Raw genomic sequence first — 18017 nt, 5'->3', positions numbered from 1 at the left:
TCACAAGAGGGAAACCCTAGGCCTGCAGCTGGGACCGGCTGGTGGCACAGGGCCCTGAGAGGCCGCTGGGACATGGGAGGCAGGGAAAGTTGAAAACCTCTGAATTTGACCAGCTCGGAAGGGGCTTGTGGGGATGGGGCGGCAGAAACAGCCAAGCGCAGGAGGGCTGCGTCAGGTGAGAGCAACCAGGCTGGAACAGTGGAGGCTGAACCCCTAGATTCTGAAGCCCAGCCTTTGTGTGGGGTGTGCTGCCATCTACCCAGTCCTTTCTGTTGGGACATGGTGCCCTGGAAAGATGTGCTGAACTAGACAGAGATTCAGATCTTCCTGGAAGCATGGATTAAGTGCTTGCTGTGTACATCGCACCAGGTGGTGCCCTAGGCAAACAGGGGGAAGGTAATATTTCTCCTTCGGAAGCTGATTGGGAAAGCCACACCTGCCTCTCTTCCTTCCTTCCTCCATCCCTCTCTTCTTCCCCCACCCTCCCTCTCTTCCCTCCTCCTTCTTTCATTCTTTTATTCAGCAAATATTTACTGAGTGTCTGCCATGTGCCTGGCCCCGTGCTAAGGGCTGGAGATATGATAGTGTGCAGCTTACAGTCTAAGAGGTGACATTTAAGCTGAGCCCGGAAAGAGCAGATGCAAATGGCTCTGAGAAGCTCAGGGGGAAGTGTTCCAAGGAGAGGGACTATTACGTGTGAAGTTTCCAAGATGGCAAAGTTTTCATCATCATGAAACAAAGGGAGCACTGGATGGTCACTAATAGTTACTGAGTCCTTGTTACACACCAGGCACTGTGCTAAATGCTCCCCGAGAGCTCTCTCATAGAGAACCGATAACGGAGTGGCTATTACACCTGCCCATTTTGCAGATGAGGATAATCGAGGCTCAGAGAGAAAAAGAAACTTACACAGGGTCACACAGACAAGAAGCAGCAGAATGAAAGTTACAAATAAGTCCTCAGTAGTCAATTCTGTACTCTTAACCACTACACTTCACTGGCCCTAGTTCTTTGGAGGGAGTGATTTGGGTTATAAATGACACGTTCTAAAAAGGACATGGTGGTTGCAGTGGGCACAGCCTGGGAAGAGCTGGAGGTGGAGTTCAGGCCTAAAGAGGAGGAAGGGCGGGGTTGACTTTCGTTCAAACGATCAACCATTCTTGGGCTCTTACTCCATGGAGGCCCTGAGCTGTGGACCAGGACACAGAGGAACAGGAAACACACAGGCCTTGCCCTGGAACAGCTTTGCCACATGTTCAACGAATGTCTACTGAGCACCTACTGTGTGCAGCCCAGTACCAGGCCCTGGGTCACAGAGATGAAGGCAGCGCTGTCCCTGCTCCAGGGAAGCTTTATAATTAACTGACCCCTCAGGCATTCATTTAGCAGGCATTTAGTGAGCACCTACTGTGTCCCTGAACTTGTTAGCACCTTATCTCTTAAGTCTCAGTGCAGGGAGTACCTCCTGCTGAAGTTTCTTGAGCACCGCCCCCTCCTCGTGGGTTAGGGACCTCTCTTCCTTGCTCCCATAATCCATGGGGCTCTGTCCTTGTTCTTATGATCCTGTTTTGAACATCCTCATCTCCTTTTCGAAGGGGGCTTTTTGAGAGCAAGAATGATCATCGATTTATTTGTTTCCAGCATCTAACACAGACCTGGTATACAGTTGGTGCTCGATAAGTGGCCGATGGATGTTTAGATAGGACTTGTGGAAACCTGGAAGATTACTGCCTCCCTCTCACCTCCCCCACCCCCAGTCCTGTTCCTTTTCAGAAAGAGCATTTTCCCCTCACCCCGGATCAACTCTCATCATCATCGCCCCTTAACAGATGGACGGAGAAGGCAATGGCACCCCACTCCAGTACTCTTGCCTGGAAAATCCCATGGACAGAGGAGCCTGGTGGGCTGCAGTCCATGGAGTCGCACAGAGTCGGACATGACTGAGCGACTTCACTTTCACTTTTCACTTTCATGCATTGGAGAAGGAAATGGCAACCCACTCCAGTGTTCTTGCCTGGAGAGTCCCAGGGACGGGGGAGCCTGGTGGGCTGTCGTCTGTGGGGTTGCACCGAGTCGGACACGACTGAAGCGACTCAGCAGCAGCAGCAGCAGCAGCAGCAGATGGAGCCCCGTGGGGGAGTCCCTCACTCGCCAACCAGCTGCTGCCGAGACTGAAAGCCCTTTGTGGGCAGGTGCCTGTGTGTTTTGTCTTGCCCTATAACCTCAGAGCCTCACACGTGGAATGCATGAATGAATGAGCGACAGAATGCCCGGATGATCAGTTGTTTCTGTAGGACAGGAATAGGCCCACAGCTGATGGACAGTGCCCACGCCTCACATGGGCCGAGTGGGGCTCAGTGCTGGGTGGCTTTGATCGAGGCGCTGAACCTCCCCGGTGTTTGCCGGGCTGTGAGTGTGACCCAGGGACGGACTTTCTGCTCCTCCTCCTTTAGTCACTTCTTGGGGGAGCTGGAGGGAAGACATGCTTCGTCTTGCCCACCAGAGCCTTGGGCAGCACTGATGCTATCGTTTGGGAAAGCAGTTCCTCTGGGACAGGTTGGCGCCTGTCTCCTGGGCTCTGAGCTCAGCTCATGGGAAAGGCCAGGATACAGTAAAGAACAGTAGTAACCAGGACCACGCCTCCTCCGCCCACAGCACGGCGGGGCGTGCGAGCATCTTCATGCCCCTTCCTTGTTCTGATCATTTTCAGACGTTCCTCTGCACTTGGTAGGGCAGGATGATTTTTTTTTTAACTAATTAATTTTTGGGGGCTTGCTGTGCAGTTTGCTGAATCTTAATTCCTGGACCAGGGATTAAACCGGGGCCCCTAGCAGTGGAAGGTCCTAACCCCTGGACCCCCAGGAACTGCCAACTTTTTAAAAAATTGTGATAAAATCCAATATAACCAATTCACGATATTAATCAGTTTGAAGGAAGCAAGTGGCCTTAATACATTCGCAGTGTAGTCTTACTCCCACTGCTATCTAGTTCCAGAACATTTTTATAGACCCCTCAAAGAAACCCATTCCAGCTAGCAGTCACTCTCATTCCCCTGTCTCTCCAGTCCCTGGAAACCAGAGACCTATTTTCTGACTCTATGGATTTACCTGTTCATATAAGCGGAACCGTGTGATACGTGACCTTCTGTGTCTGACTTCTTTCATTTAGTGTAATGTTTTCAAGGTTTATCCATATTGTAATGTGCGAGTACCATGCCTATTTAAAGACAGCTGTGTTTATCCCCACTTTACAGATGAGGGACTCTGTCCTTTTTCATGGTCAAGGAGAGTATGAGCTCTGGGGTAAGAAGTCATAATTTTAGTTCTGAATTTCCCAGCAGCTGCGTGACTTGGTGAGAACTTTACTGAGCCTCAGTTTTCTCATCTGTCAAATGGGCCATGGGGAAATTATAGTATCCCTGTCAGAGGTTGAATGAGAGGATTAAAGAAGATGCCTGTGAAGTACTTAGCTTAGTGGCTGGTGCATAGTAGGTGCTCAAGAAATTGTAAGTGTTATTTAAGCCTGTGAGGCTCAGGGAGATGAAGTGACAGTGATTGGGAGTGGCCCACGGGTCTGAACCCAGCACCATTTAAAACTACAGTTATGAACGGTGTCCTAGAAGTCCAAGCTCACCCCTTGCTCCTCTCCCCTGTACGTGGAGTCAGTGATGCCAGAGATTCCCACCAGGACACTGAGCCTTAGTTTGTGTGTGTGTGCCCAGTTGCTCAGTCATGTCTCTTTGTGGCCACATGGACTGTAGCCCATGAGGCTCCTCTGCCCATGGGATTCTCCAGGCAAGAATCCTGGAGTGGGTTGCCATTTCCTCCTCCAGGGAATCTTTCTGACCCGGGATTGAACTGGTGTCTTCTGTGTCTCCTGCATTGGATTCTTTACCACTGGCGCCATCTGTGAAGCCCCAAGCCTCAGTTTCCCCATCTCTAAAATGGGACTCTGAGCACATATGTTCAAGGCTGCCTCTATGAGAATGAAGTGAGAAAATGCACACAGTGGCGCTCAGACCATGCAGGCTGTAGTGGGTGGTCACAGGCTGGATGTCAGAGCTCTGCCCCTGCTGGGTACCTGAAGTCAGCTCGGTTCTCTCTTTCGTAGACATACTCAGGCCTCTTCTGCGTGGTGGTGAACCCCTACAAGCAGCTGCCCATCTACTCAGAGAAGATCATTGAGATGTACAAGGGCAAGAAGCGGCACGAGATGCCACCCCACATCTACGCCATCGCCGACACGGCCTACCGGAGCATGCTACAAGGTAAGCCGCCTGCAGAGGCACAGAGCTTCTCCTCCTCCAAGGAGCCCACCCGGGCTGCTTATAGCCACTCACCAGGCCCCTCCTGTCCTGCCTGCCTGCAGTTCTCGCCAAGAATGTGGGGTTTGGCAGGCGGAGCTGGGTAACAGGAGGGCTGTGACTGAAAAAGGGAAAAAACAAGCAGAACAGATGCGTGTGCAGTCTGGGAGAGGAGGGAGGGCAGATAGCTTGGGCAAATACAGGCATGGGCTCGCTGACCCCTGGTTGCCCGAGGCCTGGGTGGGCCAGCTATCTGGAAGATGGCAGGATGCTGTCACGTTGGAAGGGAAGCAGGTGGGGAACGGTCCTGGCGCTGAGCCAACCAGATCTGAATTTGCAGCCAGCTGTCACACACATCCTGTGGGATCGTGTGCAAATGTCTTTTCCTCTCCAGCCTCAGTTTCCTCATCTGTGAAAAGGGAGTGAGCGGATCCATCTTGCAGCGTGTTGTACAGATGGTAAAGCAGGCTTTCCCACACTGAAGACCTTTGCATATTACCTCCACATTTATGTAGTATTATTACTATCATTAATAACTTCTACTGTGGTAGAACATACATACAGGAGAATGCAAAAAGTACACAAATTCAGTGTCCAGTCTAAAATTAATTTTTACATGTCTACAGTTGTAATTGACTTCCCTGGTGGCTCAGACGGTAAAGTGTCTGTCTACAATGCAGGAGATCCGGGTTTGATCCCTGGGTTGGGAAGATCCCTTGGAGAAGGAAATGGCAGTCCACTCCAGTACTATTGCCTGGAAAATCCCATGGACAGAGGAGCCTGGTAGGCTACAGTCCATGGGGTCGCAATGAGTCGGACACGACTGAGCGACTTCACGTTCATGTTCACGTTCACAGTCATAATCACCACCCAGACCAAGATGGGAAATAGTTCTAGAAAGTTCTCTCATGCTTCCTCCCATAAATAGAATACCTCCTCCTATAAATGGATCTGGCCTTCAGATACAGGAGTTCTTCTGTCCTTACACTTGAGAAAGGGCAACAGGAAAGAGCTTTGGCAGTTTTAAAGCTGTGCACAGTTGTTATGTGATTTTTAGGTATGAAGAGCCTAGAGGTGATAAGCCGGCAGCTGGTAGGCTGGATCCAGCCCTCAGATAAGTTTGGGTTTTGGTCCACATGGAGTTTTAAGGATACTTTAATTAGCTGCCAACTTTTAAAAATGTGGAGATTGTACACAAAAAGTCCAATTTCTAGGTTATCTTGAAAGAATTGGAACATCTGGCAACATGTGATCCCACCGTCAGCCCCTCAAAAGGACATATGGGTTCTCCAGTTCCCTGGCCTGGTGCACTTGTTTGAGTTTACTGCCTGGCTCCTGTGCTTGACCCTGGAATAGCTTCCTCCAAGAATGTTGTGTTGAGAATTGAAAGGACCCCAGTTCTGGAAGCTCCTGACGGCAGGTGTACCTAGGACATATTACTCCCCACCTCAAGGTTCAGGTAGAAGTTCCCCAAATTACTGACAGGGTTAGCCACGCCACACAAGTATGATTCAAACTGGACCCCTCCAGATGGGTATTACCATCATTTCCAAAGACCAGAATATGGAGCCTTGCAAAGAAGATTGCGGGAGATATAATCCTAGCTTATAAAGTGATGACTCTTGGAGTTAGGTATGTGCTTTTATGAAAAAAAAAAAAAATCCTTTGTAGTCTCTCTTGATGGAAGAGTATATGATGGTGGTTCACACACCTCTTTGGAAAGCTGAACATCACAAAGTTACAGTGTTCATATAATTTGGGGTGCTTTTGGTTACAAGAAGCATAGCAATCAATTAAAATGGCTTAAACAACAGGAATTTATTGCCTCATATAACAAGTAGTCTGGATGTTGATGATTTCAGGCTCGGTTAATTTAACAGCTCAAAAACAGACTTTTTTGGGATTTTCTTGGCTGCTTCCTCATCATCACAAGATGGCAACCATAGCTCCAGACATCACGTCCTCATGTGATAACATCCAAAAGCATGAAGGAAGTGAAGGGTTAGTTTTTTTCCCCACGTCTCTTTTTTTATGAGAGAAGAAAACCTTTCCAGAAACTTAGCAGCCATCCCTTATATCTGTTATGTCTTGATCACATGCAAACCTCTAAACCAATCATTGGCAAAGAGAACTGGAACATTTATGATTGGTTTGGACTATTCCTAGCTCTTTTCTGGAGCTGAGGGAGCTTTTTTGTTGTTGTTTAGCTGCTAAGTCATGTCTGACCCTTTTGCAACCCCATGGACTGTAGCCTGCCGGGCTCCTCTGTCCATGGGGTTTCCCAGGCAGGAACACTGGAGGGGGTTGCCATTTCTTTCTCCAGGGGAGCTTCCTGACCCAGAGATCGAACTGACATCTCCTGCATTGGCAGGCATATTCTTTACCACTGAGCCAACAGGGAAGCCTAAGGGAGCCCCTACTAAGCACATTTAGTCTGAATACCAGGAAAAGGGGAAGGGGGAATGACAGGTAAACGTTGTCATAGTGCTCTTAAAATTTATACGTGTAACTTTAAGAAACTTAGAGTTTCCCTGATAGCTCCGCAGGAAAGAATCTGCCTGCAATGCAGGAGACACAGGAAATGCGGTTTCTATCTCTGGGTTGGAAAGATCCCCTGGAGAAGGAGATGGCAACCCACTCCAGTATTCTTGCCTGAAAAAAAATTCTATGGACAGAATTGCCTGGCGAACTACAATCTAAAGGGTCGCAAAGAGTTGGACATGATTGAGTGACTAAGTACAACAAAAAACTTCTATCTTATATATTCCATTCTAGGAAAAATTGAAACATATATTTAAGCAAAAGAGAATATACTAGCACCCATAATCCTATCACCATTAATGTTTGTCTATATAACTTTTCATACAGTAACTGAGCTGGATGGCGTGAAATGAAGGAGGTTATGACTATCTGAAAATAATTGGCTCCAGAAAAGATTTACTTAAAATGGGCATGTAGATTAAGGGGGAAGAGGCTTTGATGGGCTTAAAAAATGACATTGCAAATTATGAACACAGGCTTATTTATTTTACATGCAATAGGAATTTGGTGGTTGCAACTAGATGTGCTAATTCTTAGAAAGAGCATAAAATTAATTCAGAGTTGGGTGTTCTTGCCTTAACTTCTTTTTGAACAGAATCATGGAAGAGCATAAGGCACCATTCTTCATGCCATGCTTGATTTCTGCAGCACGGGATAAGAAGATAATTTTTACAGACTTATTGGAGAAATCACCACTTTTGCCAAGGGCTTTGGCTTCTTTGGTATTTAGCACAGTCTCTCAAAGTCCTTGTTGTGTTATCTTTCCTGATGACTCCTTAATGTTTGGTTGGGAAGTGATCTGACGTTTTTGGTTGCCTTCCGAACGTCACCATTGTGTGACACCGCACCTTCCAGGAAACAGGCAGTTTTGCAGAGCTGCCGCTTTGTTTTGTGTTTGTGTCAAGACAGTGGATGTTGACACCCAATAGCTGGCAAGGGGAAGGCTTTAAATTAGAGGACAGCAGTGATGCAGACTAGAGAAAGATGCTTTAGTGGGATCTGGTTTCCCAAATACTTGACTCTTTGAAGAATATTTTTGTGTTGTGATAACTTCTGCCTCCCTAGACAACTTCCCATCCATGGGGCAGTGTTATACTCCGTACAGGGACCCCAGGGCAAATACATTTCATTCCTCTTAGGCTCTGTATGTTAACACACAATTATAAAGTGAAATATAAAGTTACCTAGAAATTTTAAACCTCAAGAGAAAAATGCCATCCATAAGCACACAGATCCATAAGCGATAAGCTCTTTTTAGATTAAAGATTAATCAATAGCTGCTACGTATGCATTTGTCTTGGCCTTACCTGGTACTTTCTGGCAAATGAGTTGATGACAAACTCCAATGAAAAAAATCTCCAAAAAAAAAAAAAAATCGAGGAGAAAAAATAGAAGCTTAGGAAAAATCTTTCTTTTTTCTTTATAAAGTGAGAATTTGGTTTTTGTGAAGGATCGTGTGGGCCCAGTTTGTGACTCTGTTGGTGAATGTTGCTGACCCAGGCTGTCCAGTCACTTGGCTGGGATCACGCTGAACCTTCTATCTTGTTGGAGGTATGAAGTCAGTAGCTATGTCTTCCTCTTCAAGTCCTTTGTGAAACAGGATGGCGTGTGAAGAGATAGGATTGGGAAGGAGTGGAGAACGCATTCACTGAACACGAAATGTTTAAAATTTGTCACATGGACTCTTAAGTTCCCGAGGCCCCCCTAAACTCCATGAAACCCACAGACGCCATGCTTGTCTCCCTGCTCATCATGGAATCTCTGGCATATTTGCTGGTGCCTGGTATGGAGTAACTGCTCAGTTAATATTTGCAATGAATGAAGGAAGAGCTCTCAGAGTTGTTGAAAGAAAAAAACCAGGGGCTTTTTTCTGGTGGTCCAGGGATGAAGACTCCATGCTTCTACTGCAGGGAGTACAGGTTCGATTCCCTAGCCAGGGAACTAAGATCCTGCATGCTGCTCAGCCCAGCCAAAAAAAAAAAGTTTCTAAAATTAAAAACTTTTTTAAAAAAGAAAAGCACTGACCAGGGTCAGGATGGGTGGGGTGGGTTGTCCAAGACGGGTGGGGAGTTACCAAAGCCTTCCTGACTCACTCCGCGGGGAACGGGGCGGGGGGTCCCCATTCTGGCTGAGAATAGTAACAGGGGAGTTGGGGATATGGGAGGGGATTTCTAAGACATAATTCATTCACAAGCCCCTCCCCAAAGGAAGCCAGGCCCCAGTAGAGAGGAGACAGTGAGAGAAGTCAGCATTTAAAATATGTCTTATATATGTGTACGTGTAAATGATATCATATTTACTTTTTACATTTCCCAATGTTTTTTTGTTTGGGGAGAGATGATGGATTCAAATTCAAAAGCTGACCATTCTCCCTTTCAACCCTTGTGCCCAAGGCTCCTAGTCTGCCTCCCCAGAGATAACCGTGGGGTTATGATTCTAGTTTATTAGATATTCTTAGATACTCTCCTAGAGATATTTTCTGCACATGTCTGAAGATACGCGTCCATTTCTCTCTTCCCAGGTTTTCCCCACAAATAGTAACATTCCGTATGGACTGTTCTGCATGCTGCTAGAGTATTATACGCCTAAAGTGATTCCTTACTCCTTTCTCACACTTTTAGCTTTCATCTTTATTGAAGATGTAGATGAAGATGATTTAGACAATTCCTTGAGGCTTGTTAAGAAAAGCATCACTCCTTGGTTGCTTCTCTAATTTCCCCTTCTCCAGGGATAACCATTATCAACTCTTAACTGAATTTTGGATGTTTAACACTGTAATCTCCAAGAGACTTGACTATATTACTCATATTTTAAATTTCTCCCTCAGTTTTAGGCATTACTTATTGACTTTTCACCATGGAACATGAGCATTTCACTCAGTCATCCCCTTGCTTTGTCCTCCGGCCTCCTCCCAACACACACACAACCATGCCCCATCATATAAGCTCCCAATGTAGTTTTATATTGAGTTTACATTATCATGACTGTGTAGATTCCATTCACAGCTGAGCTCTGCACTGTCTTGTGATGCCTTTTCCTATACAAATTATTCTTTCCCCTGGAGTTAGTAATTGCCTTTCCCCACCCCCCAACTTGGATATCTATGTACTTAATCACTAATTCTACCACAAATTCTCTTTCTAAATGTGTTAATCTTCTTATAATGTGTCTTATAAATAAGCTATGTGTTCAAGATCCTATTTATAGCTTCTTTTTGGAAGTGATTGCTACTGGAGTCTTTTGACCTGCCCTGGATACCCTCTGGTGACCAGTAGCTGATACACCCTGGCGTCTGTCTACAATGCGGGAGACCTGGGTTCAATCTCTGGGTTGGGAAGATCTCCTGGAGAAGGAAATGGCAATCCACTCCAGTATTCTTGCCTGGAAAATCCCATGGATGGAGGAACCTGGTTAGGCTACAGTCCATGGGGTTGCAAAGAATCGGACACGACTGAGCGATTTCACTCACTCACTGTGAAAGTGAAATGAAAGTGTTAGTTACTCAGTCATGTCCAACTCTTTGCAACCTCAGGCTCCTCTGTCCATGGAAAATTCTCCAGGCAAGAATATTGGAGGGGCAAGAATACTGGAGGGGGTTGCCATTTCCTTCTCCAGGAGATCTTCCCAACTCAGGGATCGAATCCAGGTTCCCTGTATCATAGACAGATTCTTTACCATCTGAGCCAAAGTATGTGGGTTTACATTTTTAAGCAAGAAATAATTTTCTTTCCAAATTTTTAAGGCATTGCTTCATTAACTTTGAGATTCAGTTTCATTTTGGGGAAGATAAAAGTTGTTCTTATTCTTGATCCTTTGTATGTGAACTTTTTTTTTTTTTCCTCCTTCCTCCTTCTCTGGAAGTTTTTTTTTTTTTTTAATCTTTATCTCCCTGTTCATGATTGGCTTTGGTGTGGGTCTGTTTTTACTCATTGTGCTGGAGACTTGAGTAGATCCTCATAGTCTATAAATTCCTATCCTTACATTCTGGGAAATTTTTTTGAATTATGTCTTTAATGATTTCTTTTTCTTTGTATTCTCTGTTCTGTTTTTTCTAGATGTTTTCTTATTTCTATACCGGAATTCTCAGGGTTTTTTTAAAAATAATTTTCATCTCTTTCTCTTGTCTTTTTTATTTTTTAGGCAGTTACCTCAACTTTATCTTATAAATCCTCCACTGAGTTTTCAATTACTACTATCATTCCAAAAAAAAGTTTCCAAGAACTTTGTTTTGTTTCCTGAATGTTTCTTTCTTATCACATTCTTTTTCCGTGCACATTCCTTTTCTTAGAGGGTACTTCTCCACATGTAGGCCCCTGTTACCTCCAATAGGCATATTTTCTTACTTATTTGTTTTAATTTATATTTGTCTTGTTAGTGACTTTCTTCCAATGCCTGATGATTCACTGTCCATTCATCTGGGATGCTTTAATGCATGGGCACCAAAAGACTGATGGCAGCTTCGTGTTTGCAGGAGGAGCTTGCTGGTGAGGCTGGGCTGCTCCATCGGGTGACTCCTAGTGTATCTTTCAGTCTTTTTTCTTGGGCTAGTGAAATTCTTCAGAGAAGTCTTGTACAGTCTTCTGCTTCAAGGGTAAAGATCTGTCTACTATCATTCTGGGGCTTCTTCCCTGGTGGCTGAGCGGTAAAAACCTGCCTGCCAGTGCAGGGGACACAGGAGACATGGGTTCGATCCCTGGGTCAGGAAGATCCCCTGGAGGAGGAAATGACAGCTCACTCCAGTATTCTTGCCTGGAAAATCCCATGGACAGAGAAGTCTGGCAGGCTACAGTCCATAGCATCGCAAAAGGGTCAGACACAACTTAATGACTAAACAACAACAACCGTTCATTTTAAGGATCTAGTTGAGAAGAGGCTGAGGGTTTCAAACTATGGGATGAAACTTGCGTGTTGTCTTCTTGCCGTTCCTGGTGTCCCCAAGACAGACGCCTTCTATTTCTCCCTCTCCAGAGAATTGATCTGGCCCCTTTGGTGGGCTGTGGGGAGGGCAGTCACTTGGCTACAGGGAGTATAGAAGGGATCTGGAGTGTCTAGCAGCTTCTCAGACATTCGGCCAGTCCTCATGCTTCATTGTCCTCCACCCTCTTCCTGAGGCCCCAGGGTGCCGGTTACTGAGGTTTGGGCTGGAGGCAGGGGACTCTGCTTCTCCACCTCCAGCTTAGTCTCCTGGGACTGTCATCACTCATCCCGTTTGCTGGTTTCCCAGGTTGTGTTTTTCTCTCCTCTCCCACTTTTTTGGACAGTTTCATGTGTTTTTGAAAAACCTCTTTGTGCATGTGTATTCAGTTGTGTTCGGCTCTTTGTGGCCCTGTAAATATAGCCCGCCAGGCTCCTCTGTCCATGGGATTCTCCAGGCAAGAATACTGAAGTGGGTTGCCATGCCCACCTCCAGGGGATCTTAGAGACCCAGGGATCAAACCCACGTCTCTTATGTCTCCTGCACTGGCAGGCAGGTTCTTCACCACTAGCACTGTGTGGAAAGCCTGAGAAAAATCCCTTTCAGTTCAGTTCAGTTCAGTTCAGTCCCTCAGCCATGTCCGACTCTTTGCGACCTCATGGACTGCAGCACACCAGGCCTCCCTGTCCATCACCAACTCCTGGAGCTTGCTCAACCTCATGTCTGTTGAGTTGGTGATGCCATCCAACCATCTCATCCTCTGTTGTCCTCTTCTTCTCCCACCTTCAATCTTTCCCACCATCAGGGTCTTTTCCAACGAGTCAGTTCTTCACATCAGGTGTCCAAAGGATTGGAGTTTCAGCTTCAGCATCAGTCCTTCCAATGAATATTCAGGACTGATTTCCTATAGGATGGACTGGATTGATCTCCTTGCAGTCTAAGGGACTTTGAAGAGTCTTCTCCAACACCACAGTTCAAAAGCATCAATTCTTCACCACTCAGCTTTCTTTATAGTCCAACTCTCTCATCCATACCTGACTACTGGAAAAACCATAGCTTTGACTAGACAGACCTTTGTTGGCAAAGCAATGTCTCTGCTTTTTAATATGCTGTCTAGGTTAGTCATAACTTTTCCTCCAAGGAGCAAGGATCTTTTAATTTCATGGCTGCAGTCACCATCTTCAGTGATTTTGAAGCCCCCCAAATAAAGCTTCCCTCATAGCTCAGTTGGTAAAGAATCCTCCTGCAATGCAGGAGACCCTGGGTCGATTCCTGGGTCAGGAAGATCCCCTGGATGAAGGGATGGTCTACCCACTCCAGTATTCTTCAGCTTCCCTTGCAGCTCAGCTGGTAAAGAATCCGCCTGCAATGTGGGAGACCTGGGTTTGATCCCTGGGTTGGGAACATCTCCTGGAGAAGAGAAAGGCTACCTACTCCAGTATTCTGGTTTGGAGAATTCCATGGACTGTATAGTCCATGGGTTGTGAAGAGTCGGACATGACTGAACCACTTTCACTCACTCTCAAAACCCCTTTACTGTCATTTTAATGAGGTTTAGGTAAAGAGGAGCTCTAACTGCCTGTGTTCAACCCAATAGGGTTGATGGAAATTCTCTCACACTCTTTTCCAAAGATGTGATAATGGTGATAGTGGATTTTTTAAAAAATATTTACTTTATTTATCTGGCTGTGCTGGATCTCAGTTGTGGCACTTGGGATCTTTAGTTGCAGCATACCAACTCTTAGTTGAGGCATGTGGGATCTAGTTCCCTGACCTGGGATTGAACCTGGCCCCCCTGCATTGGGAGCTCAGAGTCTCAGCCACTGGACCACCAGGGAAGCCCCAGTAGTGGATTTTTATTGCATGCTTCCTGTGTGCACACAGGAATATTCCAGGAATATTCTCCATTCATCCTCACTGCAGACTGTCAAGGCAGACGGGATCAGATCCATGTGCTGGTGCTTAGTCAGTAAGTCGTGTCTGACTCTTTGCAACCCCGTGGACTGTAGCCCAGCAGGCTTCACTGTCCGTGGGATTCTCCAGACAAGAATACTGGAGTCGGTTGCCATCTCCTCCTCCAGGGGATCTTCCTGATCTTCCACTTCCAGGGATTGAAGCTGTGTCTCCTGCCTTGGTAGGCAGATTCTTTACCACTGAGCCACCTGGGATCAGATTAGGACCTTTAAAATGAAGCCTTGAAACTATTATGGTGCCTGTGTCCAGAATAAAAACAACACTAAACTATAAAGTAAAGAAAGCCAACAATGTTGTAAATTTTCCCAGGACATTGACCATGATAGTTCTTCAGTTCAGTTCAGTTCTGTTCAGTTCAGTCACTCAGTCGTGTCCGACTCTTTGCGACCCCATGAATTGCAGCACACCAGGCCCCCCTGTCCATCACCAACTCCCAGAATTCATTCAAACTCACATCCACCGAATCGGTGATGCCATCCAGCCATCTCATCCTCTGTCATCCCCTTCTCCTCCTGCCCCCAATCCCTCCCAGCATCAGAGTCTTTTCCAATGAGTCAACTCTTCACATCAGGTGGCCAAAGTATAGGAGCTTCAGCTTCAGCATCAGTCCTTCTAATGAATATTCAGGATTGATTTCCTTTAGGACTGACTGGTTTGACCTCCTTGCAGTCCAAGGGACTCTCAAGAGTCTTCTCCAACACCACAGCACAAAAGTTATCAATTCTTTGGCACTCAGCCTTCTTTATGGCCCAACTCTCACATCCATATATGACTACTGTGGGAAAACATGACTGGTTAGACAATCCACTACTGGAGGCAGGTGCTGTTATTAGCCCCATTTTATTCCTGGGGAGACTGAGGCTCGGGGAGGTGAAGAACTTAACGCAGGAGTGTCAGAGCAGATTTGAACTTGGTTTATCAGACTCTGAAGCCCCAGGCTTGCTGGACCAAGGTGATGCTGAGCTGTTTCACAGCCCCTCCTGCCCTGCTAAAGGCTGTTTGCTCCTGTAGGGCTGTCTCCTGCCATCTCAGAGGGTTAGCGTTGAGGGCTCAGCACTTGAGAAGCTGGCGTGAGTGACTTCAGCAAATTATAGCATGATGAGTGTGGGGAAAACATCAGCAAAGCTTTCCTGACAAAAGCCAGTTTGAATCTCCAGCCTCTTCTCTGTGGGTCCCTGGGGTGGGGGAGGGTGTGAAAGGCAGGTGAGATTTCACTCTGAGGATGAGAGGAGCCATCGGGACCTGTCACTGAATGTGTTCTGTCCACACCTAATTAGTACTAACCAGCCACTCTAAGGGGATTAAAAAAAAAAAAAAAAACAGCCAGACCTTTATCAGCTCAGGCTCTTGGCTGAACCCTCTTTAAGCTGCGGAGAAGTCTGTGGGGGTGGGGAGGTGGGCAGAATGATCCAAACTCGGTTCTCTGCTTTGCAAGTTCCCACACTCAGTCTGAACCTTCTGTCCGGGTCAGCAGGCCTTAGGGGGCTGGCCCGTGCTCAACCGGAGGTTCTGTATCTCAGTAGAGACAGGAAGGGCATCTGTGTGCACTGAGCTCGCTGCCCCGTAGATCCTGCGCCCCTTGGCTCTCGCCGCTCCCCTGTAGGACAGACTTTCCATGTGACAGACTGAAGACGCTGAGGCTCAGAACGCTGAGGCGCTTGGCTGCAGAGCTGAATGTCAAACCTGGCGATATCTCCTTCAGCCACGCTGGAAGCACTTTTTATTTTTAAAAAGATTTTTTTAAGCCAATAGTTTGTTTTGTATTTAATTTTTTGGCCATGCCCTATGACATGTGGGATCTTAGTTCCCCAGCCAGGAATCAAACCTTGGCCCTGCATTGGATGGGTGGACTCTTAACCACTGGACCTCCAGGGAAGCCCCTCACTGGATGCGTTTTATCTTCCCTCTGAGGCAGTATGGTATGTTAAGTAATGTAGTGCTGTCAGCCCCCTTTAACAGATGAGGAAACTGAGGCTGCTCGTGATAACTCAGAGGGCCAACCAGACAGAGCTGGACAGATGGAGCCGCCAGCTAAGAGACTGGCTTAGGCCTTATACTTAGAAAGCGTTGAACTTGATAGCCTGTTCTCCTGAGTCAGACCCGCCTCCATCTATAACTTCACAAGCTCACTGCTGTGGAGGATGGAGATGATGGAGCAGTGATGATAATAAAGTTAACAATAATTTCCTGTTATTGAGCTTTGGAATGGGTCTTGGGCCCTTTTTAAGCTCTTTGTGGGTCCAATCTCCCTGCATCTTTTTCACATCCTTGGAAAGTGCAGGGTTTTAATCCCTGTCTTCTTGGTAAGGAAGATGATGCTCAGAGTTGCCCAAGAAGTGGAGCCCAGAAGTAATTTCCCAGACATTTTGCTGCAGAGACTGTGTTCCTGTAACACTCCCAACTCACCCCTCCCGCCCCAGGGAGGGGACCGGTTGCCTCTCTGCCTCGCAGAGACTTTGCCTCTGCTCTCAGCTTAGCATCTGGCCTGGCGGGGTGAGGAATGCTGGCGGCTCCATCTATCTGGCCCCGTCTGGCCAGCCCTCTGAGCTATCACAAGATCACGTTCTTTGGCAGGAAATGAAGAAGAAGGATCATCTGATTCTGATACATGTTTTATGGATGGCCCATGGTGTCTCACACAGATGGGAGAGAGCTAAGGAGAATTATTATTATATTTTTAATAACCAGTAAATATTGAGTTGGAAAGCAGATATGCTGAGGGGAGTGGACTTGGGGAGCTCTGACTGACACTTAGTGGCAGCTTGTTACTCTTGGAGTCTGATTGCTCTGGCCTTCCCACTGTGTCTTCCCAGCCTCAGAGAATATCTGGCTCCCCCTTCCCTTTTTTTTTGTCCAAAAGTGTTGATTGAGGCCCCACTGTGGGGGAACTGTTGTGGAGGGCACAGTCTACTGAGGGGTGCAGATATTAATCAAATCAAACCACAAATACATGTGCTATGGGGGAGGGCAGGAGACCCTGGGATCTCCTTAAGCTGGGAGGACAGGGAGGCCTCCTTGAGAAGTAACATGTGAGCTCAAAGGAGTTTATGAGATGCAGGAGGCTGTGGGGCTGGAGTGGAGAGAAGGATGCAGAGACTGGAGGCTGGAGCCAAGACCCAGGAGACCACTGGCAGAATACTTGGTCATGAGCCCACACCCCCTTCACTGGCCAGATCTGCCTCATGGGCATCTGGAAGAGTCCTGCTGGGGTCCAGCACAAGTTCTCAAGAGTACCTCAGCTCACCCAGAATTTTCCTTCCCGTGCTGCTGGGGCAGGAGGGTGGAGAGAGGAAGGCCTGGACCTACAGAGCAGAGGTTTAGGGCATTGCTTTTTTTCTCTGGGGTGCTATTTATTTTTTAAACTTTTTATTTTGTATTAGGGTATAGCCCATTAACAATGTTGTGATAGCATGAGGTGAACAGATAAGGTTCCCAGCCATACATATACATGTATCCATTCTCCCTAAACCCCTAGCTCCCATCCAGGCTGACACATAACACCTGGTAGAGTTCCACGTGCTATACAGTAGGTCCTTGTTGGTTACCCATTTTAAATATAGCAGCGTGTACACAGGGCGTTGCTTTTGAGCTGGGCTGGAATCCTGGCTCTGCGCACGCGCCAACTTCTCTGTGCCTTTGTTTCCTCACTTGTCCCAACAAGGATGGCACCTGCCCTGGTGCTTGTGTGGGCTTATTCCGACGGTGCCTGGAGAGCGTGGTGCCCAGCAGGGCAGGGGCAGGGCGTGGGCCGTCAGCTCCAGGTGGGGGTGAGGCTGTCTGGAACTTTCAGCGTCTACCTTAGAGGGTGGCAGGCATTCGTGGGGATCCACCTTTCTGCGCTCGGTGGAGGCCAGGCCACACTCCCCGGGGCCTGGAGGTCAGGGGGAGCGGTGACCCCGCGGGAGACAGGGCTTGGACACCCCCCTCTCGCCTGATCCCACGTACCCTGGCACCAGAAGGCGGGAGGGAACCAGCCAGCCCAGGCCTCGCTCAGACCCAGCTGGGTTTTCTCCTTTTATGGTTAGGCCGCCGGCCTCTGGCTTCCCCAGCCAGAAACCAAGAACTGGTGTTGGGATCAGGCCGAAATAGCTGGTCTGCGGGGAGCTGGGAGTCTCCTGGGAGTCTCAGGCCTGCTGCGGGGGAGGCGGCGGAGAGCCCTCTCGGTCCTTGGAGAACTCCCCGCACACCTGCTCATCCAAGGCCAGACCCCGAGGCCCAGGGGATGGAGGGGACACCGCCGTGTCCGCAGCTGGAGTGTGACACCCGGTGGTCTCCAGGCTGGGG

At 47.5% G+C, this 18017-nt stretch overlaps 1 protein-coding gene across 4 annotated transcripts in view; it reads left to right on the top strand.

The window, feature by feature from the left end:
* The window catches only part of MYH11 (myosin heavy chain 11), a 129995-nt gene that overhangs the window by 23374 nt on the left and 88604 nt on the right, over positions 1–18017 (top strand). For all 4 annotated transcript variants that reach the window (XM_040256863.1, XM_040256879.1, XM_040256858.1 and 1 more), the window contains exon 3: positions 4111–4267. In XM_040256863.1, the coding sequence (XP_040112797.1) occupies positions 4111–4267 (157 nt within the window). The remainder of the gene's footprint in view (positions 1–4110; positions 4268–18017) is intronic.

The sequence above is a fragment of the Oryx dammah genome, unplaced genomic scaffold, assembly GCF_014754425.2.
Source record: "Oryx dammah isolate SB20612 unplaced genomic scaffold, SCBI_Odam_1.1 HiC_scaffold_2, whole genome shotgun sequence".
NCBI classification, from domain to species: domain Eukaryota; kingdom Metazoa; phylum Chordata; class Mammalia; order Artiodactyla; family Bovidae; genus Oryx; species Oryx dammah.
Note: the sequence above shows the minus strand (reverse complement) of the source record. Positions and strands in the feature narration are given on the sequence as shown.